A 27086-nucleotide genomic window follows, 5' to 3' on the forward strand; every position below is an offset into this window, starting at 1 on the left:
AGGCCAGTGCAAGGGAGCAAGGGAAGAGAAGACCAAGGGCAATATTGAGCACACTCAGAGCTCAAGAACCGAAGCAAGAAGCAAAGAAGAAGCCAGTAAATCTCACCGAAAAACTCAAAAAGCTATTGCTAAAGTCGGATTTTCTTTTGAATTACTTGTCATTTTGATTTTAAATGGCTAAAGATCGGTAAAACCAAACCCACAAGGCATAGGGGGCTTCACACTGAGCTTTGTAGTTAGGATTTCACTAAGGCCATGTTTAGATTCCAATAATTTTCTGCAAACGTATGGAAATGAAAAATATTTTTAAAATTTCCTAGTTTTTTTTACACGGGAAAAATGATAACATGAACCAACCCTATTCAATTTTTATTTAGAGGGACCTTCAATTTATGATGACATCCCTCTAATTTAATCATAATCATATTATTTCCTCTAATTTGGCAAGAGAAAAGAAATCTTGAGAAAGTTTTTTCGCTCAAAAATGTTTTTCTTACAATCCCAACAGGGCCTGAGAAAAAATACATCGGATTGAATTGTCCAAATAATACACCATTTGACAAGGTAAGCAAAACTAAAAAAATGTAATAGCAAAAGAAAAGCAAGCCTACCTTGCCGTATGAAGGATGCCAAGACACAGAGGATGATATAATAAAGAGTCTGATTTCCAAATGAGCTTCCACCAGTTATAGTTCATAACAACATACGAGCTTTGCAATGGATCATGTGAAGATTCAGATACTTGCATAGAGAATAAAAAGCCTCCATTTCCAATATCAGTTAGTGACAAAGACTTGCAGATGGGGAGGCTAATCACATTTTGACCAAGAGATTTGGGTACTAGACCAGACATCCATTCATTAGTAATAAATCTGTCAATGAATCATAAATAAATTTACTATAACTTAAAACTTTTCTATGATAAGATTGTTGAATGATACCAAACCAGCAAATCCAAACCAAGTGAGCATATAATTTGAAGAAATCCAACCGACCTCCCCTATCTGTTTGTTAATAATACCTATTGTGAAAACCTTATTGTGTAACTGCAATATGCGAAAACAGATGTGCATAACTCCCACCCACATCCAATGACCAAGTCTTCTTCAACCAGAACATCATTCTATAACCCTAGCACATGGATCTTGTGTTGAATAAACTACATTTTAAGTCCAACAATGCCCAATGGTTTCAGTTTCATTGGCAGGCTTTCCATGTTACTTTTGGAAGATATATAAGCTCACTTCTTTCCTCCACTTCGCGCTTACCTTAGATTAAAAAGCAACCACACCAAATTATTGTTATTCATGATTCTGAAGTTCACAGTCTATGTTGGGAACATATCCAAGAGGCTTCATCTTTCCTGTAATTTCATCCAACAGTGCATAGATCTCATCACATCTTGGATGCAATCTATCCTCAACAAGAAACTTATGAACAAAGCCATGCAATTCGATAAAACTATATCCCGCTCCTTTCTTAACTCTATTGCCTTTCATCAACATCCTCACCTTTGCAACGCCATCCCACCGGCCAGAAAATGCATAAACATTCGAAAGAATAACATAATTCCCCGGATTCCATGGCTCGAGATGAAAGAGAAACTCAGCGGCTCTTTCGGCCAGTTCAACATGGCCATAGAAACTGCAAGCTCCGAGCAAAGCCCCCCATACTACCGAGTCCGGCTTCATGGGCATGTTTATTATGAGACTGTAAGCTTCCTCCAACTGTCCAGCACGGCCCAAAAGATCAACCATGCAGCCGTAATGTTCCAGCTTAGGAGTAATGGAGAAACTTTTCTCCATCGATTGAAAAAAATTCCACCCTTCATCTACCAGGCCTCCATGAGTGCACGCCATAAGAACACCAACAAATGTGATATCATCCGGTGCAATTCCTCCCACCTGGAGTTTATATAAAATGCAAATGTTTTAGGAGTGACAAAGCGTGTAAAAAAGAAACATTAGCAAGTTAACATGAACAACGTAAATGAATCAAACAATGGATAGAATCTGCTCCAATTGTATTTTGGTGCTAATAGGTTTTAGATGAATTTGAATTTCAGAAACTAATAAGCTTACCTTTGGCTATTGGAAGCTTTCTAGGGAAATAGAAAACACCAACTAAACAAAAAAAGTTAACTAGAACTCACATATAACTCTACTTTTTATATAATAGAATACTAGAACTCACATGTAATTCTACTTTTATATAAGGGTCCATTTGGATGCAGAGAAGATTTTGATTTGGATTTCTCACATTTGCACCCCTTTTTGCATTGTAATTTGGATCCGTATCAAATTCTTGGATTTCCAATTCAGCAATTGACAGTGAAAAAAAATCAGATTTCCATATATGCTGTGCAAATAAGAAATTCGAAATCCACAGATGTGGCAGTTTCCTTCACCCTCTTTGCTCCTCAACCTCTCCCCTCCACTAGGAAGTATCCCCTTCCCTCCCTCTCTTCCTCAACATGAGCTGCCGGATTTATTCATTTTGTATTCAAAACGCAATTCCAAATCCAAATACAATATATGAGGTATCCAAACGGGCCCTAATAGAATTACTTATTGAAACAGCAACAAAGCAGGGCTTTTTTTTCTTTTGAATGGAAAGAGGTGCGTCATTCAACATAAACAAAATATCAGCAGACCCAAAAAAAAAGCCCAGCCAAAGAACTCACCAGCATCTCATGGAAAAACTCTAGGCCCTCCTCCCATCTCCCATGAACAGCCAAGCCCATGATCATTGAATTCCAAGAACACAAATTCCTCTCCCTCCCAATCTCTTCGAACACCCTCCTCGCACGGTCTATCCGCCCGCATTTAGCATACATCTCAACCAAAGAATTGCACACAAACACATTCCTCATAAACCCATTCTCCCTCGCATACGCATCAATCCTCTCCCCCAACTCCAACGCCCCAAGCTTCGCACAAGCCGGAAGAACACTCGCCACCGTCACCTCATTCGGCCTCACTCCCACCTCCTCCCCCATCCTCAAAAACATCTCTAGAGCCTCCTCAAACAGCCCATTCTGCGAGTACCCAGATATCAAACTAGTCCAAGAAACCACATTCCTCTCAGGCATTAACTCAAACAATTCCCTAGCCTCCTCCAATTCCCCTCCCCTCGCGTAACCAGCAATTATCGAATTCCAAACCGGTATGTCTCTTTGGGGCATTTCATCAAACAGTTGGCGTGCAAACACGATTAGGCCGCATTTCGCATACATATCTAACAAAGAGGTGAAGACAAAGGGATCAAAGTGAAAACCCAGTTTGAGGAATTGGGTGTGAAGCATTTGGCCATTGTGGGATGCGGCGAGGGAAGCGCAGGCAGCGAAGAGGAAGGTGAAGGAGTAATGGTTGGGTGGGCAGTTTTGGAGGCGCATTTGGGAGTAGAGAGAGAGGCATTGTGAAGGGTTGTGTGAGGAGTAGGCATGGAGGAGTTTGTTGTAGAGGAATGTGGTGGGGTTTGGGAGGAGGTCGAAGAGAGAGCGAGCGTAGGGGATGTTTGGGATTTGGAGAAGTTTTACTATGAGGAATTTGGTCTGGTCTATGCCATTTCTAAGGGTGTGGGCGTGGATTTGCTTCACCTGGTTCATAACAACAACAACAGCAACATCTTTGTTTTGGCTGTCGCTAGCAAATTATGATGATCAGTTAGTTGGTATCTGCTCTCTCTCTCTCTCTCTTAATTCTTACTACAGTGTCAGGAAGGGGCCATGAAGCGGGGCCCAATTCCAATTGAATGTGAACCGTTGATTAATTGAAATTTAATAACTTTTTCTGAAAATAATCAATCGATGGTCACACATGAATCATGTCTTCAATTGGGCACAATTTTTGATGGCTATACATGTGTCACATGTGCAACAAAGATGAAAGTAGAGCTTCGTTTGGGGAGAGTCATTTTCTCTACTACATCAAGTTTGGATGCATGCAAGTAAAAATTATGTAATTTTTCCACCTAAGAATATATAATGGAAATTAGAACCGATTTATTTGCTTGAGGGAAAGACAAGATGACTTGTGGGATGTTTAATTTTCATTTCACTACTTAATTAGAACATAATCTGGCTCTGTTTCCCGTTAAATGGGCGCAAAACAAATTTAAACCCATTTTCCACTTAAAAATGGGCGTAAAATTTGTTTTACACCCTTTTTGCATCGAAGGGAAGAGTGTCGGTAAAAATACAAGTAATCTGCTCCTTTTGAATGCAATCAAGTTCAATTTGGGGAAATACCTATTCTTCTTTGCTTTTTCTGTTCTTTTTGTACTTTGGAAATACGAGCTAATTGACCTGAGGCCGGCAAATTCAGAACCATAGTTAGCAAAATGTGATTCGGCAAAAAAAGGGGACGGCAAAAATTCGGGTTTAATACGGCATTGGTTCAAAAAAACATAGTAAAAAAACCGAAATACAAGAAAGTGAGTTTAGAACTTTTTCATTTACAAAATATGATGAGAGTAAAATTGGAAAGTTGGCCAAAAAAAAATGTGTTTAAAACATTTGCCTTAAAAAAAAAAACGTAGTTTAAAACGCACACCAATAAAATGCGTTTTTTTTTTTTCAAAAAAAGAAAAAACACCGTTTAAAACGGGGTTTTGCTAACTATGATCACAACCACTTCTAAGGCCTCCCAAAGCACACAGACGCATGATCCACAGCTTCACCTTCTATTTCTCAATCGTTCCAGCAGATGGGACTTGAGACGATAAGTTATACTCAATCTGTATCAATTGTTGATAATCTTTAATGGATGGCGCTGTCTATGTAGGAAACCACGATCTATAAAGTCATTAACAATCTATAAAGTCCTAATCGTCAATAACAATCGATAAAGGCAACCACGATCACAAGAAACATAAGCTCCATCTATTTATGCGATTTAGCCTCCCATCTCTGCTCACCATGCTACTCACTCTGCATTGAGAAGTTGAGGAGGGGTGCAACTTGGGTAAGGTCGGGTTGAGCTTTTGCTAAAAAAAATGAATAGGAATAACCCGACCCCAACCTGATTTTAAGCTAAAAGGTCAATCCGAATTCCCAAAAATTGACCCGAGTTGCACCCCTTATTGAGGTGTTGTGCCTCCACCAACTCAGATACTTCATCCGGACCGGGTATGAATTTGAGTATGTATCCGCATAATTGCTATCTTACTAGATTCAACCAAGGGTTTCAAATTTCAGTTTTGGAATGCGTTTCAGTCCTCACCGAAACCGAAATTTTGAAATTTCATTCAAAATCTATTCCACGGCAAATTTTTCTCCTAATTTATTTCGGCCAAAATTTCGGTAATTTCAGCTGAAATCTCAGGATAATATTAGAAAATTATCAAAAGTCCAGATTTTTGGGTGGATAAAATTTCGACCTACCGTTTCAGTTTCGCTATCGACCGACACCCGAAATTTCGGATTTTGGTCGAAATTTAAAACCTTGGATTCAACTACTCGATCAATTGGAGGCTCCTACGATAATGAAGGACTTCAATTAATAATGCATTAAATAAGCAAATGAATAAATAAGGTATATGATAAATGCGCACCTTATCTCACTTCGGACACCCGGCTACAGTGTATCTATGACTGAAAAGGGGCTGATGTACTTCACATTTGAATGAATGAAGTGACCTGATTGCCACGTACAATGCAGCTGGGTGTCCCGAGTGAATTAAAAGGGGCGCATTTATCATTTCCCATATATAAATAAGATTAAAATCCACGTTGCAAATGAATAAATAAATGAGCGCTTCTCTTCTTGTTGCTCTCTCGTTTTCTGTTGTTGAATTTCTCTGTTGTATTTTGACCATCTCGGTCCCTTTTCTCAATTTTAGTGGCTATCATTTAAAAAAAAATGAGATTCAAAATCCATAGTGATTATTTGACCAACTTTCACAGATGATATTCCTCCATCCAGCTTCAAAAAATGGGTGTGCACACGTTCCTACTTGAAGAGAAGTGACTAAATCGAATTAGAGATATTGTGGGACCTACAATGGGATGAACCAGTGCCCAAACTTATCACTGGTTAAGCAATCCAACTATCATACGCCACTATTAGTGCATAGGATCATACCATCAACAAGATATTTGGACCATCGATCATCCACAACAGGCCCACCAGATGTGCCACGCCACAAACTTTAATGATGCTGGGACTACACACAACCTCAGTAAAAAAATTCTAAAATCACAGCAGAAAAAATAAACAAAATTTCTAAAATCATGCCACAGATAAAATAAAATTTCTAACATTGTGCCAGATAAAAGCGATCGTCAGAGTTCCAAATTACATATCTTCTTTGTGACTAGACCTATAAATACTCATCTAAAGTTTCAGTTCAAAACAGAAACCTCCCATGCTTTGTTGTTCTAGAATCAGGATTAGATAGAGCATCAATCTAACAAAATGCATAACAGATACCGCAGGCAGAACAAATTAAAAGCTATATTCGCCACTCCCTTCCAAGTTCGTAGCAAATGATCCCTCACTATCTGAAAGAAGGATTCAACTGAGCCTACAAAACCAGTGCCACCAAAATAATACTTTCAGCGTAACTCGTGTTGGCCTACAGTAGATTTTACGGCCAAGAAAAAAAAACACATAATTTGCATGGAGTCATGTTCCTCACCTGGTTAAAAAACACGGAATTCAACGCCTGCCACGAGGCCCCCCACCTGACTTCAGACCAGGAAAACGAGCAAATTGCAGCCTTAGAAAGGCTGAGTCTCGATCATGCTCATCAAATTTATAACCTGCAAAATCGAATCGGATGGTTTTACATTGCGTTAAGTGACCATGGTTAAGATGAGACGCTAAATTATCATATAACTCGAATAAAGTCCATATCAAACTTGCAGTTTTTTTTTTTTAATGGTCCATATCAAAACTTGCATAAAGCATTCAAATACACTTGTTTTTTTTAAGTCGGCGTAGGAGAGAGAGAGAGAGAGAGAGAGAGGGTTACTTACTCGTTTCCGAGTATCTCCTGACTTGTTTCCGAGATCCTAAAAACGAGTCTCTATCTTTCTGTCCAGACCTTTTTTTATTCATTAATTTTTATCCCTTGCCGAGACAATAAATGGCGGCTTATTCATCTACATTTTAAAACCCCAAAATAACAGGGTAATTTCGTCAGAATCGAGACGACTCCTTCTTTACAGCAGACACGGCAGTGATGGTCGTACACGACTGAAAAGGATTCGAATGACCTGTACGTCCTCTTACCTTTTTTATAATGACACACGTGTCCTTATACCGTGTGAACGTAAAGCTGGAAGTTACACAACCATTTCTCTTGTTTTATTATCGCTTTATATCGGCCGATATATCGACCGGTGAAACTCACCTGTTTGGTTTTAATATCGCTTTACATTTGCCCATATATTATTATATATCGTATCTGTTTGTTTCTAAAATTAAATGTTTATATGGCTTCTAGCATATTTTCTTACCTATTATAACCATTGGCATGGGACAGAACTAAAATTTTGAAAGCAACCCTCTTAATAGAATTTAATAAGGGATTTTTGCTGATTAGTCGTCCCTACATGGCAAAATAATTGCTCTCAGAGGAGCCAACCCGAGGAGCCATTTCCTCAACCTGAACCTGAACCCGACCCGATTTTCACCCCCTAAAAGGATAAAATCCCAACCCCTAAAAAAAAGGGGCAGGTCAAGCAGCAAATGAGATATGCATATACAGAACATAGAGGAATGAGTGCATTGGATTCACCTTGTAATGCATCCATTGCAACAGCGGCATGGTTAGGAGTTGAGAAATCAACAAAACAGAGAACAAGTGGCTCTCCACCGGACTGCAGGAATTAAGCAAAGATGAAATCATAGATGAGAAGTAACTTATTGATCAAATCACTAAACAATTACATTATTTTCAGTGCAAATGGATAAACTTACATGTCTAGATTCCTTTTTCACAAGCCTCACTTCTCTAAAACCTACAAAAGGACGAAAGATATCTGCAACACCGAGTTAAGGAATACTATTTCAAAAAAAGAAAAGCCAAGTTAAGAAACAATGGTAGAGAATTGGATCTAGATCTGGAAATTGACTCAATGATTAAAAAAAAGTAATTAACTATTATGAAAAACCCTTGCTATTTTGGCCCACAAACCCATTCAGTGAGGCGGGTCAATCCCTTTGGAGTATGGCACCCTATGCTATGATATGGCATATTTGGTTGGAAACAGGAGAATCCTGTAGAAAAAGAAAACATCTCCAGGTTCATATCAGAGATTAAGTTGGACATTATATTTTGGACAAAATCAACCGGTCTTTTGGCATCATATTCAGCCGCCCGTGTTTGAGTGGCTTAAACTTAATTTTGATGGAAGTGCTAAAGGTAAACCGGGCCCCGCAGGAATTGGAGGACTCATTTGTGAAGCAGAGGCAATACCATATTTTCATACTCTGGCTCGGATGGAATATGCGAATCCAATGAGGCAGAAGCAAGATCTCAATTGCATGACCCTTTAATAGTGGAGGGAGATTCATCCAACGTCATCAATTGGGCGAGAGGTGATGCCTCGGGCCCTTGGAAACTCTAATATGATTTTGAAAATTCGGAACAATTGTAAGGTCATTGGCCCGAGTTTCTCTCATATCTATAGGTCTGCTAACAAAAAAGCCAACGAACTAGCGAAGGCTGGAGTTCACAGCAGTTGTGTGGTAGAGCAGCTCAACTGTATCTCAGGCCATTTAGGCATCCATAAGAGGGTCTTGTTATTTGCTTTAGATTTTATATGTGTATCTCATCTACAGATGGGGAGACCTTGTCCCCTTCATCTACCTGTATGTCTGCTTCAAATCAATAAAGTCACCTCTATCAAAAAAAAAAAACCTATTATGGAGAAGTTCAAAAGAAATTGTAAAGTCTTCAAAATCCAGAACTCTAGTGAGATTTAATACTAGATTGCAGACAGAAGGATACGAGATGCTTCCCTGCGGGTACAATCTGCAGGAAGGCCCTCCACAAAGAGCGTGTTTGATGCATCTGGAGGAAGAGGAGGCAGGTCAGGTCTTCCACCTCCAAATCCCATGTTTCGGCCCTTTCCGGCCATGCCCGGATCCAAGCCGCCAAGACCCATCATACGTGAATCATCAACAGGATTACCAGTCATTACTCCACCCAGAGGCCTACCAGAATCTCCAGCACTATAAGAAGAAATTTGCTGGATGAAATTGGAGAAACATCTTAGCTATCATATCAAGATGCAAAATGAAAGGAAATGGAAAGCAAAGACCAATATTAGTTAGCAAGCAATACGCCAATACCCCATTGTGAAGGTAACGATCATATGATGCTCCAATGGACTCAGTGTCTCTAACAATACGTTGCCCACCCCTTTCATCGTCACGAGGGTAATAACCAGCCAACTCATGACCACCAGGGATATCTAAAATGTTTAGAAAATAGAGTTCAGAAAAATAAGTAGAAACCGATAGAACAAACAATAAACATTTGCCCACCCCTTTCATTGTCACGAGGGTAATAACCAGCCAACTCATGACCACCAGGCATATCTAAAAAGTTTAGAAAATAGACTTCAGAAGAATAAGTAGAAACCAACAAAACAAACAAATAAACATATATCAGTGCACTCCCATCTTAAAGACAAGGAAATAGACTGACTTCAAGATATTTATTTCCTAAGGCACAAATCAGTTAAAACAACAAAAGTTGTCCTGTGCTGCTCTACAGTTCAGGATAAAAAAAATATAGTCAGAGAAAAAAATAAAAACAGGCTAATATAGAATTATATGGTCAACAACAAAATAAAGTACAAGTTAACTGAATGAGGAAATCCAAACCAGAAATAAAACCCAAACTAGAAGCAAAAACCAAAGAAAAAACAGTCATATCTTCCAATCAATAAGCTATCACTCAAATTTTAACCACATTAACCATTAATCTGAGAATCACACCAAGGCTAAGAAAATCATACAAGTATAATAACATCACACCACCCAAATCATGTAGCATCACACTGAAACAGGAATTGTATTCTGCCATTATATAAAAATATATATGGGCAGCTATGGGCAACTTTAAAATTAGGAATGGCACCCATGACTATTTGTCATATAGGTTAAAAAATGCAAAGCAAATCAAATAAGAAAAAGCTGGTACAATTCAAAAGAAAAAAAAAAGACAGCTGACATGATGCAAAATGCCTAAATTTAAGGGTGCTGGTACATGGTAGTATGGTACCAATTCTCTATGCATGTATGTATATAGGGAAAGGATATATAATGGCACCCCTCACATTAATGAACATTTTGTGGATTGGCAGTTAGTAATTATTTTAGGATTAAAGAGTTTTTAACAGCTAAATAAATAAAGGTAAAATGAGGAGATGAGTGACATTATTAAGGCAAGGGAGTGGGGATATCACCAAAACCTAACAAAGGATGTGTTTCTTCACGAAACCTAACAAAACATTCCCCCTAGATAAACCCACATTCCCTTCTTTATGGATTTTAGAAAATATCCACAAAAATGGTCATTTTGCCAGGCATATGTAGGTGAATTTTTGTGTGTACTGTAACTACTGCTAACCCTTAGGGTCTGTTTGGTTGCACAATATTGCGGGTTTTGTAGAGGTTTTTGTATGGTTTTTGGCTGCCACTTTACTGTAACTACTGTTAACCCTTAGGGTCTGTTTGGTTGCACAATATCATGGGTTTTGTAGAGGTTTTTGTGTGGTTTTTGGCTGCCACTTCAGCAAAATACCCTAGATTGTCTCAGTCTCCTCGTCTAGTGACGTGGCATTACCGGCAAACTAAAAGCAAAAAACCACCAAAAGGTGTGATGCTAGCACAAAACCACCTTGGCAAAAGACCCCTTAGCCCCCATATAAAAGAGTCCAAGGAAAAGCCCTAAAGAAGTATTCGACGTGTGATTTCCCTCTCCTTACAGCAGTACAAAAACAACACCCCCGCCAAAAACAAAAAAAAAAATCATTTGTTTTCTTTCCTCTCATTTTCTCGTCCCATCTTCTCCTACTTCGTTACTCCTCGCCCTTTCTCCCTGTTAGAAGTGAGTAATATGCCCAAGGGCAATTTGGTCTTTGCACTTTTCTCTCTTTATATAAATACATAAGTGAGGGGGAGTTCTCTCCAACACACTAATTCCTTTCATTCTCTCTCCTCAGCTTCTCTTGAAAAATGGTATCAGAGCCCTAGGGACCACCATTGGAAGAGACCCACTCTTCTTCGTATCCTTCATCCCTTGCTTCCTTCTCCTCCTCCATGCCTCCACACCTCCACCATCTCTACTGGCTCCACCTCCACGCTTCCACGCCCCTAGGTTTCACCTCCACACCTCTCAACTCACCTCTACACATCCACCATCTTCACGGCACCCAACACCACCATCTCCTCTCTCTCTCTCTCCACCTCTACGCCTCCACACCTCCATTGCCGTAAACCCTAACCCGACCTCCACTCTCCACCATCTTCACAACCATTGTAGTAACCCTAACTCGACCTCCACTCTCCACCATCTTCACGACCATTGCCGTAAACCCTAACCCGACCTCCACTCTCCACCATCTCCACGCCCCATATTCCCCCAAACCTAAGCCACTTCTCCTCCAACCGACCACCCTCAATTCAACTCAAACCCTAATCTAACAAGGGCCCTCGGGCTCCTCATCGTAATATGTCTACCTCCACTATGTCTCTTCTAAGGAGCCGCAGTGCACGCCACGAGTTTGCTAAAATGTCCGAGTGAGGTGTTGTGCCTCCGATTTCATCTCCTAGCCTCTTTTTTTTATAAATGATTGCTAAATTTTATTGAAAAAAAAAAGAGGACCGAGATGGTCAAAATACATAGAGGTAGAAGTGCATATAAAGAGAAATTATGGAGGGAGAGAATCGAAAAGGGCTAGATCCTCTTTTGACACCCCCAATCTTGCCAATCAATCAGTCACTTCATTTGTCGTTCTACAAACATGCATGAAAGAAAGATTCATGGTCCTTGAGCAATCTTGCACCTCATCAAAATATCTATCAAATCGCCACGAGTTTTTGTGATCTCCTCGAAGCCACTTGATGACATTAAGGGAGTTACCTTCTACAACCACATTATCCAACCCATTTGCCGCTAATAATTTAATACCTTGGTGGCAGCTTGAACGTATGCCTCAGAAGCATCCGCTATCCCAATAGGACTCGCGACTTCTCCATGGTCATACACATGTAACACATCCTTCCATCCTTCCCACAAGTCATACGTCGATAAAAATGCGAAATCTATTAGAGATTTCACCCAAGAAATCGTGAGAGCAATTACTTTAACAAATAGAAGATCAAGACTTCTCACATGACCATTGAATACGCTTGCGTTTTTTTCTTTCCATAAAACCCAAAAAGTAGCCAAAAGGGAAGCATTCCATAGAATTTTTCCTCTTCCACAGAACAAAGAACCAACATTGTAAAAGATCCATAATTGATTCAAGGAAAACCCAATGAATTCCGAATCGGCTCAGAAGCTTGCCTCATACCACCCTCGCCACACTACAATGTAGGAGCATATGACTAGCTAATTCCTCAGTCTCAACACATAATGCACAATGATCAACAATAATCATCCTCCTTTTTCTCAAGAAGTCTATTGTTTGAATCCGCCCTTGGCACGCTGCCCATCCAAAGACCCCCACTCTAGGAGGGACTTGGATTGTCCATAATTTAGGAACCTTTGCAGACACAGGGCATACAATAAGATGGAAATAGAATGTTTTTACCATAAACTCTCTCGATGTGTTCCAGATCCAAACCCTCTTGTCTTTCCTGTCTTGCTTTACATAACCTTCTTCCAGGGCTTCGAACAATCGAGTCATAGATGTGATTTCCCAATTAAACAAATTCCTTCTAAAGAGAGGTGTTTCCACACCACCCTGCCTTCCTTGTTTTCCATAATATCTTTCAAAACCCCGCCAGTTTTCAGAGCCATAGAGACCAACTCCGGAAACATGTCTTTAAGGGGTTGATCTCCGCACCACTTGTCTAACCAAAACCGAATCTTGCCCCCTCGTACACCCTGAATCTTATGCCCTCCTCAAACCGCTGCTGCAAAGCTAAAATGTCCCTCCATAAAGTATTGCCTAGCCTTCTGAATCTGTCCTCAAACACCCAGTGACCTAGGGATACACCGTACTAAGCTTCAAGTACTTTCACCCATAGGTGGTTTTCCTCCCTCCCAAACTCTCTCCCCTCCAACATACACACAAAAACCATCTTTGAAGTTCATTACTATTGGCCACACTTATGGGACTTTTGAAAATCGCCATCTGATAAATTGGGATGTTTGCAAGCACTGCTTTTATGAGAGTAAGCCTACAACCCCTCGATACAAGATTCCTCTTCCAGGTATCAAGTCGTCCGCCCACTCTTTCGACTATGTGATTCCAACAATGCTTTTTTTACTTTCCCAACCGCCAGAGGCAACCCAAGATAGGGAGTAGGAAAAGCATCCACCTCACAACCCAAGACAGTTGCTAGGTCATGGAGAGAATCCTCCTCAACATTGATACCATAAACTTTGGATTTAGAAAAATTTGGCCGTTGTCCCGTAATTGCCTTGTAGCATCGAAGAATAGCTTTCAAGTTTAAAGCTTTCATAACTTCCAGTGAACTAAAGATCAGGGTGTCATCGGCAAACTGTAGATGAGAGACTTTCACCCCCCTAATTCTTCCACCAGACCATACAGTTTGCCCTTTTCAATCAACCTGCTCAAAGTCTCTGCCACTATAACAAAGAGAAGTGGGGATAAAGGGCCACCTTGTCTTAGACCACGAGAAGATTTGAAGAACCATTTAGGAACACCATTGAATAGAATAGAGAACCATGCCAATGATACGCATCTCTCTATCCACAACCTCCATTTAAGACCAAAACCCATTCTACCCATTTGGTAGTCCAAACAATTCCAATCAACCTTGTCATAGGCTTTCTCCATATCCAACTTACAAACTATCCCACTTCGACCCACTGTATGGCAATAATCCACAACTTCATTTGCTACCAAAGAACAATCAAGGATTTGTCTCTCACTTACAAAGGCACTCTGACTATCAGATATGATGGATGGGAGGACCTTCTATAATCTTCTGCAGGTACTTTAGCTAATACTTTATATAAGCACCCTACCAAACTTATAGGCCTGAATACCGTGACAGAAGAGGCTCCTTTAATTTTGGGGATTAAAGCAATGAAAGTTGCCCCTGTTCCACTGTCCAACTCCATTCCTTCATAGAATTCCCTGAAGAAACGAAGCAAGTCTTTCTTCACATATTCCCAGCAACTTTGAAAGAAGGCTAAGTAGAAACCATCCGGGCCAGGGGCCTTATCCCTTTCCAAAGAAAAGACACCCCTCTCTATCTCTTCTTCAGTAAAAGGCATCTCAAGAATGTTCCTCTCTAGATCCCCCAAAGTTTTGAAATCCACCCCTTCAGGGACAGGGCGAAGGAACTCATCAGAAGCATACAATTTGCTCTAGAATTCTACTACCTCCTTTGTTATAGCTCTTTATCGGTGCTAATCTTCATCTACTAGCCTCTAATCTCCTCCGGGCTAGTGATCCTATGTCTTGTTCTATAATGTCTCTTCACCCGAGCCACAGTATTATAATGGTCGGGCTCGTCGTGTGATTCTTCACCTCCCTATTATTTATCCTCTGAGGTCGTTGTGGTTGAGAGTATCTCTCTATTTCTATCATTATGGATCCTCATGTTAGTTCGAATCAGACTATCAGATCGACTCCTCCACCTTCGGCTACCTTCACTAGTTATTCCCCATCTGTGGAGGCTTCTTTCCCACGGATGTCTTTCGTTCCACTTAAGAGTTCCATTCCATCCCTCACAGGGGTCCTTCCTCGAGCACAACGCTATATGCGGCCTCATAGGTGTAGTGTCCCTTCCATTTATACTTCTATTCTTGGTGCGTATGTTAGTGGGTGACCATTGTGGTCGTGGCAGTGGTCGCTTTGCCAGAGGTCAGAGCGGTCAAGGCCGTGTTTGTGGCCGTGAATCGACAGGCGGCCGTGTCACTGGTGGGCATGGGAGGCTTACTGCAGTCAGGTAGCAAGGCACTGGTGGGCATGGGAGGCTTACTGCAGTCAGGTAGCAAGGCATGCCGTGGCTACTTGATATGCCTTACATCCAGGACTTTGTTCCTAGTGCTCTACTCACATCACATCTGTGAGCCTTCATGGTGCCTCTATATTCTCCTCTGCTGGACCAGTAGCACATGATGGTTGTTTCTTTATCTTCAGGGCGAACTATGATGAGTTTTTTTTTGCCTACGTGAGCATCGCCGAGCACCTACTACACCTTTTGCACAGCTCAGTGGTTCACCTACTCTGCTTCTTACTACCTCTGCCGGGGCCTCTAACCATATGACGAGTAACTCTGCTTCCCTTAGTTCGTTTAAGCCCCTTCAGTCAGCCTCCACTATTACTGTGTCTTTCTGGCTACTCTTGTACCTAGAAAGATTATAGGTGTTATGGTCCTCAGCTTTGCTGACTCTTTGTTGCATCCGATGTTACCTTCTTTGAGTTCGTCTCTTTCTTTACTGCTCCTGTTGTAAGCAATCCCTGTGTTTCCGCCCCTCAGGTTCCTCTTCCTCTTCCTCTTCCTCTTCATGTTCTCCCTGACCCTGTTGAGTCCACCTCCTTTCCATTGTAGGTGACTTCGGCTCCTCCTCCTGCTCCTGTGAAAGTCTATCAGCGGCGTCTGCAGCTAGTTGTCCATCACCCTACACCCGAGGCAACGTCTTTTTAGCTAGAGAAATCAGATCCTCCATCTCAGTTACCTCATCTTCCCTCTTTTGATGTTCCTTTAGACTCTCCTATTGTCCCGTAATCGTTCTCGTTCTACTACCCATCCTATTTCTCATTTTCTGTCCTATGAGAATCTCACTCCTGTTTTTCCTAGCTATGCCCCTTCTTTGTCTTCTGTTTCTTTGCCCCAGTCTGTGACAGGTCCTTGCTCATCTTGGCTAGCGCGCCATTATGGACCTAAGATGGATGCCATTACAACCAATCAGACTTGGGATTTGGTTTCTCTTCCTTCAGTTGCTCAGCCTGTGGGTGTCGATGGGCTATGAAGCACAGGTACGAGGTGCGGGTACGACACGACATGGGTACGTGGCTACGTGATTTCCAAAAAAACCAGGTGCGGGTACGCCGAATATAATAATATATTTTAATATTTTATTATATATTTAAAAAAATTTAAAAAAAAATAATTAGAGAGCAATCAAATAACAATAACATCACAAAAATGGAAAATTCTAATATTACTCTTCATTAAGTGATTAAGTTCCATATTTTTCATAACATGAGGCATCAATACATCATTCATTAGAAAAAAAGTCTGTCGCCAGTGTGTTGACTGGTGTGTTAACCAGTGCCTGACAAGATGACTAATTTTTAGAGACCAAATTATGAGATTTTTTATACCGGACTTTTGGGATTTAATAATGTTTGGACATGATAGATTTTATGAATTTTTAAAATTTTAAAAATAGCTCACCGTTTGGAAGTTGAAAGTTAAAATTTTGACCCGAGCCTTTTTCTTCAGATTTTTTACTAGAACAGGAGAGTTGACTTTTTTTTCCTTTTAGATTTGGGTCTTGAAACTATTTTTAATAAATCCAAATGGGGGTATTCCGTTATTTACATGTAAACTATTTAAGTAAATGAAAAGACATTTACTTAAATGGTTTACATGTAAATACTAAGTACAGGAGAGGAAAGACAAAAGGCATAGGAGGGATTTACACCAGATAAGTGAAGCATGAGGTGTCGGGTACGCGTGGGTGCGCACCCTAAACACACCCGACACACACCCCGCAACCAAAATTGGGGTTTTTTAAAAAAAAAAAAATGGGGGTGTACCCAGGACGTACCCGGGGCGTACCTGCACCCCATACGTGTCAGGTACGACTACGGGAGCCCCGAGAGAGTACCCGTGCTTCCTAGTCGAGGGGTTTTCTCGATCAAGTACTTGCCAGATGAGACAGTTGAGCACCTCAAGGTGCGCTGAGTTGCAAAGGGGTATATGCAGACCTTTGGCGTCGACTATACTGAGACTTTCTCTCCTATCGCCAAAATTCCATCCGTTAGCGTGTTGTTTTCCTTGGCCGTTAATCATGGTTGGCCCCTCTATCAGCTCGATGTGAAGAATGCCTTTCTTCATGGTGAGCTCATTGAGGAGGTATAAATGGAGCAACCTCCTGGGTATGTTGCTTAGGGGGAGAGGTCATCCTTAGTTTGTCGCTTACAAAATCTCTCTATGGCTTGCCTCACATGTCTTTTAGTCGAAGCTTCTACATGAAGTCACCAAATAAGTTGGAAGGTGTTATGTTTACCAGAATTCAAAAGGCGGAACCACCAATGCAGCCATGTATACTCCTCTCCCAGTGCCTACTGCTCCGTGGTTAGACGTGCATGGATTTCATTCTCGGTCTCCCTCGTACACAAAAGGGAGTTGGTCATGGTCGTGGTCAATAGATTCTCAAAGATGGCACATTTCCTTGTGTGTCGCAAGACCATGGATTCATCCAACGTGGCGAATTTTTATTTCAAAGAGGTCATTTGTCTCCATAGAGTACCCAAGTCACTCACTTCAAATTGAGATTCCATGTTTATTGGCCACTTTTGGAGGACTATTGAAACTTATGGGAACCAATTTGTGTTTCAGTAGTGCATATCATCCTCAAACGGATGGTCAAACTGAGGTAGTCAAACAAAGCCTAGCTAAATTGTTACATTACTTAGTGAGAGACAAGCCAAAACATTGGGATTAAGTACTTTCTCAGGCAAAGCTTGCGTAAAATAACTCGCCTAATCGCACAACACACTGTAGCCCATTCGACGTAGTGCATGACGTCAATCCAACTATTGTGCTCGATCTTGCTCCTATCCCTAATATGGAAAGACACATGCTAAAGCAAAGGAGATGGCTGGTCATATCAAATCAATACACAAGCAAGTATGACTTCAAATCAAGAGGAGCAATGCAAAATATAAAAGAGCAGCTAATTTTTATATGCGAGAGGTGGTATTTGATGTCGACGATTACGTGTGGGCAATTATTTCCAAGGAACGCTCTCTGGCAGGAGAACACAGTAAACTTAGCACAAGAAAGACAGCTCCTTATTTTGGTAATGACACTCTGCATCATCAGGAAACTAGTTTAGTTGATAACCAAACACCTACTTACCACTACTCAATGAGGAGACTACCTCACTGCTATTACACATGTTGACTACTTAAGTTGTAATTCATCACTGCCATTGCACATATTGACTACTTAAGTTCTAACTCAACGCTACCTACGAGGTAACTATGCACAACCAAACTGACCCAAATAAAATCTTGACGAAGAAACAAATCGACATTTGGCCTAATTGGAAAAAAGAAACAAACCAAATCAGTAAAAAAAAGTTAAAACTTCCAAACCTAGTTATTAACTGAAATGACAAACAAACTGAAAATAAGAAACAAATAAACGTACTTACAAACCCTAGAAACCTGCACTCAAGTCCTAGCAAAAAATCTTGAAAAAGAAGAAGTAGATTTTATGGGTTATCTTCTCAAAATTTTGTACTGTAAACCCTAATTTGATTGTGAATGAAATGCAGAAGCATAAATGAGGAACTATAGGGAATTTCAACAAAAAAATATTAAAAAGGGAGAAAAGGGAAAGGATTCGAAAGGGGGTGATGGATGATAACGTGCGCAAGGGGCGCGTACCGTAGTCGGAGCGAGTGCGCTTTCCTCCCGGAGGAGCCATTAGTTGTTGTCGACCATCGCCGTACCGCCAGTAACCATCGGCCATTGTGGACAGTAGTGAATGGAGAATTGAGTGAGAGAGAAGAAAAGCGTTTCTGTCTCGGCTCGCACACTACTTGTGTATCGAACAAAACCCTAGGCTCCTTTTTATTTATTTTTGGGATTTTTTTGCTGATCAGTCCCTACAGGGCAGAATAATTTCTTAAAAGTCCCAGCTCCGTTTGGATGCCAGAATTATTTTGGTTCTTGGGACTCCTGTGGAACAAAACACTTCCTGGGAGATTCCTGGAAGTTTTCCGGTAAAATAAAAATCCCATGTTTACTTGACCGGACTATAGTGGGAAAAAAAAATCCCGATAAAATAAAAATCCCATAGCATCCAATCAGTCCTACTTTTACAAAATAATTGCTAAAAGCTCCTTAAAACTAACATGCGTCAATTTTCTCCGTTTAAAATTTTAAAATGGCAATTTTACCCCCAACAACTTTAATCGGTTTTAGCCTATTTTGATTTCCTTTCCAATATTTTCGGAAATAAATTAGGAAATAAGCAAAAAATAGTATTTCTTCCAATATTTTCGATAAAAATCCTTCAACAAAAAATCATTCGACAAGTTGTTAACGTTTTTCATTGCAAAGTAAATTATATGATTTAGGTTAATTTAGATGAATTTTGTAATAAATTGAAAACCCCTCTCAAAAAAAAAATTAAATAGGGTAGGTTGGAGTTATCTTTTCTTCATGTGTAAATAAAGTAAGAAATTTTAAGAATGTTTTTTCCTTTCAAAATTTTCCAGATAATTCCTATCTTGGTTGGATTGTAAGAAAAATATTTCTGATGGAAAATTATTTCTTAGGATTTTTTTTTCATTAATGACTTAAGGGGGAATTATTCTGATTAATTAAAGGGAAAAAGTCAAAAATATTGGAAGAGATCCTTTTTATTAAAAAAAAATTGGCTAAAATGTTAACAACTTTTAGGATTTTACAAGTTTTTTGTCGAAAATATTAGAGGAGATCCTTCTTCCTTTGTTCGCCTATGTCATATTTATTTCCAAAAATATTGTAAAGGAAATCAACATTGACTAAAATCGATTAACTGGGTTGGGGGGTAAATTGGCCATTTTAAAAATTTTAATGGAGAAAATTGACGTATGTTAGTTTTAGGGACCTTTTAGAAATTATTCTCTAAAAGTAGGACTGTTTGGATAATATGCTTTTCTTAGGGATTATTAAGCAATTATTTTGCCATGTAGGGACTAATCAGCAAATATCCCTTCTTCTTCTTTTTTGAGAGAGCTGCTAGGAAGACGCGCCAGTGTGAGGGAGCATCCTAATAGGCCCTCCCTATAATTTCACTTACTCATGTATGCATTTATCATAAAATTTAGAGGAATGATAGATTGAATGGTGCCCTTGCAAAAACTAGAACACAAGCTGTGTCCCTCATTGGTCCATGTCAAGAAAGTGCATTTATAATGGCACAAAAAATCATGGCAATGGCAATGAGAAATATAAAATTAAATGAACCATAACTGCCGTTTGTTGAAAAGGACCAATGGGATGGCCCTTATTTTTGCAAGGGCGCCCTTCATTCTATCAATCCTCTAACTTTTAGTGAGAAAAATAAGGAAGGCCCCTTTTTTTACTTGGGACAGCCAGCAAAACTAGGGGTGTTCGATCCGTTATAACCGAACCGAAATAACCGAAATTTGATAACCGAAATAACTTTGGTTATCAAATTTCGGAAACCGAAACCGAAACTAATTTTTCGAAACCGAACCGAATAGTGATAGAAAAAAACAAAAAAAATCTATTTGGACGGTTTGATCGGAGGGCTATGATCAATCTATCGAAACGGTTTTTTAGGCACAACCTATTGAAATTGTGATCAATCAAATGGATGGTTTGGATCATCCTACGGAGTGCCCATACACCATTTTTTGAAAAAATAATGTTTATTTTTAGTTAATTTCAGTTTTTCGGTTAACCGAATTTTTTTCCCGAGATAACCGAATTAAGCAAAAATAAAACCGAAACCGAATCGAATTAACAAAAAACCAAACCGAACCGACCAAATCAATTCAGTTCGGTTATTCGGTTAAAACTGAATAATGAACACCCGTAAGCAAAACGGTATTTATGACTGCAGAGGTGCTGATGTACTTCGGGTGGGAAGGATTCAACTGGCCTAATTGCCACGTACACTACAGAAGGCTATCCTATGTAAAGAAAATGGGTGAATTTATCATTTCCCAAAAAGTACACTACAGAAGGCTGTCCCATGTAAAGAAAATGGGTGAATTTATCATTTCCCAAAAAGTATCCCATTTATTTATTTCAAGCGACAAAAATACTAATATTTTTTTTATAAACAAATCAGTATTAGTAGGGGTGTTTCTACAATTTACAATCCACTTATCATTGACATTCCAACTGTTGCTATTTACTTTTCAATCACACTTTCATTTCATGCAATTAATTTTGGACGCCTAATTTAATTTGTTTATCTTTCATACCCGGTCATCGACCAATTACTATAGTTTTTAGCCATCTATCGACACTTCATTGATTGCTTTCAGCATCATTGACTTGTCGCCTAAGTACCATCCTCTTATAACATTAGTATGGATATTCAATCCAATTTCACCTTTTTTTTAGTAATTCCAATCTCACTTTATCCGGCCAGCTAACATATCTTAAGAATTAAATTTAAAAGACTCCTTTTTGTTGTAACTGTATAACAGTGTGTAGGTTAAGGATAAGGATCCCTTCTTATCATGGATCTCTGTTTTTTTGAAACTATCTATCTGTATTTATTAACACATCATCTTAATGGAACATGATAAGCTTTCATAGAATTTATGTTCTCCAGTCTTGGTTTATTCACATGGTATCATTTTTCATGTTTCTGAGGGTATCCTCTGTCAATTTTTTATCTCTTGCCATTCACATCTCTATTCCTCAACTTGTCTGTACATTGTTGTTTCCTTCTAAGTCATTGTTCGTCCATATATATTGCTGATCACTCATCATGTCTAGATCACACGAGGAGCAGAACAACAATAAAAATGTCAACAACTCTTTCATCACATACACATCATCCCATTATTACTTACACCTAGGTAATGTCCTCCTCTCACAAGCTCTTGTTGCTAATAATTATGGCACCTGGAAACTTGACGTGAAGGCGGCTTTTGGAGCTAAAAATAAGTTATGTTTTGTCGATGGAACTCTTCCAAAACCATCTGCTCCAATTTATAGTTAGAGCATGGGAGAGATGTAATCTCATGGTCATGTCATGGCTGTATAATAGTCTTACACAAGACCTTGCGGACAATGTCGTCTATGCAGTGAGTGCATAAGACATTTGGTTGGATATTGAGGATTGGTTTTCTCAAGTAAATAGACCAAGGATATATGAGATTAAAAATTTCATTACAAAAAGCATGGGCACACTAGATAGACTTGCTACGACATTCATGGGTACCCCAACGAACATCCATAACACTCTTGCAACATCAATTTTAATCGCCACAATGAAGAAATAGTCATGCACATAATGTGACCTCCCACTCTGATGCTAATGAATCTCAAAATGCTTCATCGTCTGGAAGAACACCCTTCCTTCTAGCTCTCACCACGGACCAATATCAGCAACTTCTCCCATTGCTGACAATTGAATCTCAGCCCTCCAATGCCAACTTAGTAGCTAAACAATCTTATCTCCCAGTTTCTCACCCATCATCTACTTCATGGGTTATAGATTCAGGTCCATCTCATCACATTTACACCTCGTGTATCCCCTCTGATGTCACCTGTTGCTAATCATAAAAAACAAACCAGTTTGTTTACTTGATGGCAGTAATACAAAAGTTAGTCATGTTGGTAAAAGTGCTCTCTCCCCTCCTATTATATTAGAAGATGTCCTACGCGTGCCATGTTTTTCTTTCAATTTACTATATGTGAGCAAACTTACTATCTCTTTCAATTGTTCCATCATTTTTTCCAACACTGTGTGTCTTTCAAGACTTAACCACGGAGAGATTGATTGGAGTGTGGGAAATGTGTGCTGGACTGACCACTTCGCACATCAACCTGCCACTGCTACTGTGACCAAATCTTCTATTGCTGCACGTTGGCATAAAAGTATCGGTCACCTTTCCAGAAATAAATTATCCAATTTTTAGTTGAATAATGTTGAATCTCTTGCATGTTTAGTTCCTTTTTGTGATGTTTGTAATGTTGCCAAACAGTCGCGTTTTCCCTTTTTATCCTAATCCAAATAAATGTGATGTTGCCTTTGATCTAATCCATTGTGACATTTAGGGCCCGTATCACATTGCTTTCCATTCAGGGGCACACTATTTTCTTACCATTGTTGATGATTGTTCTCGGTGTACTTGGACTTATTTAATAAATTACAAATCAGAAACCTACGAATTCTCGTTTCATTTCTTCAACATGGTAAAAACTCAATTTCATTCTGAAGTTCGTCGAATTCAAATCAATAATGGTGCTGAATTTCTATCCAATGCTATTCAAAGTTTGTTCACAGACCATGGAGTCGTTCATCAATGAAATTGCATCCATACACCCTAACAAAATGGCACTGCTGAGCACAAGCACCGGCACTTCTTAGATGATGCAGAAGCATTGTGATTTTAAGCAAACTTACCCATCAAATTTTGGGGTGAGTGCGTGGAAATTTCTTGCTACCTCTTAAATTGAATGACATAACTAGTCCTCCTTGGGAAGACACCCTATGAGATTCTCATAAAAAAAACTACCCAATTGTGACATTTAAGGGTGTTTGGTTGTCTTTTTTGCCATGTTGAAATCCCAATAGGCAACCCAAGGAGGGGGTGAATTGGGTTCATAAAAACTTTTGCGTTTGTTAATTGAAAATTTAAAACAATGGAAAAATTAAATAATAAGCTTAAATAAGATAGACTCAATTGCAAATAAAGATAGAGACGAGAGAGGAAAGCGTACACCGAGATTTATAGAGCTTCGGTCCTCCACCAAGAGGCCGACTCCACTCCACCAAGTTTTTCTTGCTGATGGCTTTAATAAACCCAATCTTCTTATGGTGAAGATTAAACCTTTGTGGGAGCCAATTTTTTCCCTCGCGCGCAGGACAGCAGGGGATCACCATATCGGGTTTTCAGGGAGTGTTTATTTGATCTGCATTTCTTGCGGACTCGGGACCGGGGTCCTAACTTCGCAAGAAGGAGAAACTCAGAGTCGCCGCCTAGGTTAGGGCCTAGGACACGTGCGTGTTCTTCCGATGAAAATGGGAGTGTTACCTGAGTTCATTGGAGGAACAGTAACCAAAGGGGTTCTTTTGGTCTGGGCCTAGAATCTTATATTTTGCTCTGTTTGCTTTATGGCATGGTCTTTACAGATATCTGGGTAAGGGTTATGGTTACAATCAGAGAGGTATTATGCACCCCTCTTGTCCGGATTAATCCGGTCTCTTGACTTGATTTGGCATTTTTCGAAGAATTTAAACAGGATAGCTTATCTTTTTATCCTTTATTTAGATTATACTTAATTCCAGGATGTAAATAAAGTGAATTTACAAAAAGACCGAAAATAAGCGATAGTTATCCTGATTGAGATTGTATGTTGTAGAATGAGTCCCGAAAGATCTTGCAACTGATCCCAATCAGGTTAACAAATCTAACGGAAAAGACAATGCGGAAAGTAAAAGAAAGGTAGAAGGATTTACATCATAAGTTCTGGGGAAAAATAGAGCCGGAGATCTTATGATGTCACCACCTCGTACCTTACTTTGTAAAGGAAATTGTAAAAATTAAAAGAAAGGTAGAGGGATTTATATCATAAGTTCTGGGGGCAAATAGAGCCAGAGATCTTATGATGTCACTACCTCGTACCTTACTTTTTAAAGGAAAGTACTTTGAAGAATAACAGAAAATGAAAAGAAAGATTACAAGAGGCGATTGCGATCTTAATTCTTATCATATGTTGTAAACGAGTCTCTGAGAGAACTGTGAGCTGACCACAATCAAGATAACACCACTTCCTATCTTTAGCTTTGCAGACAGAAAGCTGAAAATGAAATCAAATGGAAAAGGTAATACAAAAAGCTGGAAAATAAAATTAATTCTACCAGAATCTGCGGAGAAGTCGGCGGCGTAATGACGCTATTTGAAAGCAGGGGCTCCGAAATCGTAATAGTGTTATGCGGTTGAGAAGGCTTCGAAGTTGTCAAAATTTCTGCAGAACAATGACGATACTATTGAAAAGTAGCTCCTAGTTCTGCGAAATTCGACAGAACAACGGCGCAAATGGAAGGATGTTGTAAGCCCAAGGGTTCAACCCTACCTATGTTTTGATGATCTACAAACTCAAATTGATTATATGATGCTAATGTTCTTGCTAGTGTTGTGATTTAGACAGGTTACATTCATATCAACACTTGGAGCAAGAAGAACAAGGGCTAGTCTTGGAGAGAGTCGAGTCTTGGTGGTCATCCTTCTAGCGGTATTGTCTATCGAAGATTCAAGGGAACCACAAGTGCAAGATCAATTTTGAAGACTATCTCAAGACAAGAAGAAAGCCATGCAAGCAATCAAGAAGACCGAAGCAAGAGATGACTCAAGGTTCTTTAGTTTTTAGAATGCATTGGAGTCCTCTTGGCATTTAGTGTTTGCATGAGTTAGTATTTTCAAAACTCATTTAGATCTATCTTTATAACTCACAAAAAGTATTTGAAAACACATATTTAAAGCTCAAAGATCATTTGCACAAAATATTTAAAACTAAGTTTTTAAAGCAGGGCCGGTCTACCGGGCTAGGCCGGGCGACCGCAGGATGGTAACTGGAATTCCAGGACATCTCAAAATTTATATGACCGGTCGACCGCGGATGGAGTTTCTGAAAAGTCAGAAACCATCCAGGAAGGTCTTGGCGGACGACCGCCATGGGTCGGTCGATGTGGGACCCGATCCCGCGAGAGGGGCGGCGCGACCCGCCTCCGTCTCTCTTGGTCCCTCGAACCCACGCGATTGGCATGTGCCCTTTATTATTTGATTTAATTCATCTTTTTCGTGAACTTGGGATCACTAAAGCAATCCGAATTCACGCAAAAAAGAATGTCAGTGTCGCCACCTAGATGAGAGATCTAGGACCCATACGTGACCAGAAATCTAGATTCATTACCCGATTACGAGAATGGAAGGTATGGGGAGTTATCACCACATGCACCATTCTTGCCCGATAATCCGGTCTTCAATTTCAAAAGTTAACTCTCTTGAATTTCTTTTAAATGACTCATTTAACTCTATGTTAATGTGCGAACTATATGACATGCATCCTAAAATCTAATTTCAATGTATTCCCTAATGTGTATCTTGATTTTCTTAATTTTTTGGATTCAATCTAAGTGAATGTTCTCCTAAAATTCTAATTTGAGGAAAATCCTATATATTTAGTTAAGAATTTATAAAAAAACTAATATACAAAATCTCACCATTTGTGGTGGGCCGACTCGTGCTTGGTATGCCATTCAAAGCATCCAAAGTTGCCTACCTATCCAAGCCTCACTGGAATAAGAGTCGATCGTAGTTCGGTGCCCGAACTAAGCTACATGCCTAAGACATCTATGACATCAATCTAGACTGGAAGGATTATTCCAACAGCTTTCAAGAGATTATTTAATTCAAGTTGAGTGGATTTTATTATCCTAGGACTCCATCTAAGATGTTATGTGGTCCTATCTAAGTGCAAAACATCCGTTAGACTAATGCAGGTGAACCTACATCCAAGGTAACTAGGCTTGTCCTATTGTGGTCCAGGTTTTCCACAATGGAAGCATCCGTCGTTGCCCTTGGTTGACTTCTTCTTTTTAAAGTTCTTCTTGTTCTTTACTACTAGTATGTTCTTCTTAGAGCCTTGGACTTTTACTCTTCCCTTTCCTGTACCTTTCGGCTTAGGTGCTTAGGGTCCATTACCCTCTGCTAGGAAGGCACTTTTCTTATTTTCGTCTAGGATCTTAGCTTATGGGTTAAATGAAGCCATGGTATCTACGCGCAAAGGAAAGAGGCATAATTAACCAAACTACCTTTTTAGTTAATTTCATGACATATCCATCGGATCTGAGATTTTTGATCTACGATGGAACCGCCTATTGCACGTCTCATTCACGGGCCCTTCAACCTCGTGAATCAAGAGAAATGTATAATTTCTCCTATGAGCATCGAAAACTTATTCAACAACTTTGAATAAGTGA

At 39.7% G+C, this 27086-nt stretch overlaps 2 protein-coding genes across 2 annotated transcripts; both read right to left on the reverse strand.

Moving 5' to 3' along the window:
- Positions 1-458: 458 nt before the first annotated feature.
- LOC143883656 (Pentatricopeptide repeat (PPR) superfamily protein) lies at positions 459-3897 on the reverse strand. Its single transcript, XM_077386989.1, has 2 exons — positions 2684-3897; positions 459-1904 (listed from the first exon to the last, which is right to left on the reverse strand). Exons 1-2 carry the CDS (start codon positions 3605-3607, stop codon positions 1302-1304), a joined length of 1527 nt encoding a protein of 508 aa, XP_077243104.1. The 5' UTR covers positions 3608-3897; the 3' UTR covers positions 459-1301.
- Positions 3898-6212: 2315 nt separating this feature from the next.
- Positions 6213-19070, reverse strand: LOC143883658 (RNA-binding protein 2-like). Its single transcript, XM_077386990.1, has 7 exons — positions 18791-19070; positions 9303-9424; positions 8959-9199; positions 7926-7987; positions 7744-7825; positions 6640-6763; positions 6213-6525 (listed from the first exon to the last, which is right to left on the reverse strand). The coding sequence occupies exons 1-6, from the start codon at positions 18873-18875 to the stop codon at positions 6660-6662; spliced, it is 696 nt and encodes a 231-aa protein (XP_077243105.1). The 5' UTR covers positions 18876-19070; the 3' UTR covers positions 6213-6525; positions 6640-6659.
- Positions 19071-27086: the final 8016 nt, after the last annotated feature.

The sequence above is a fragment of the Tasmannia lanceolata genome, unplaced genomic scaffold (assembly GCF_043159265.1).
Source record: "Tasmannia lanceolata isolate RefF3 unplaced genomic scaffold, GAP_Taslan_0.1 ptg000008l, whole genome shotgun sequence".
Taxonomy (NCBI): Eukaryota; Viridiplantae; Streptophyta; class Magnoliopsida; order Canellales; family Winteraceae; genus Tasmannia; species Tasmannia lanceolata.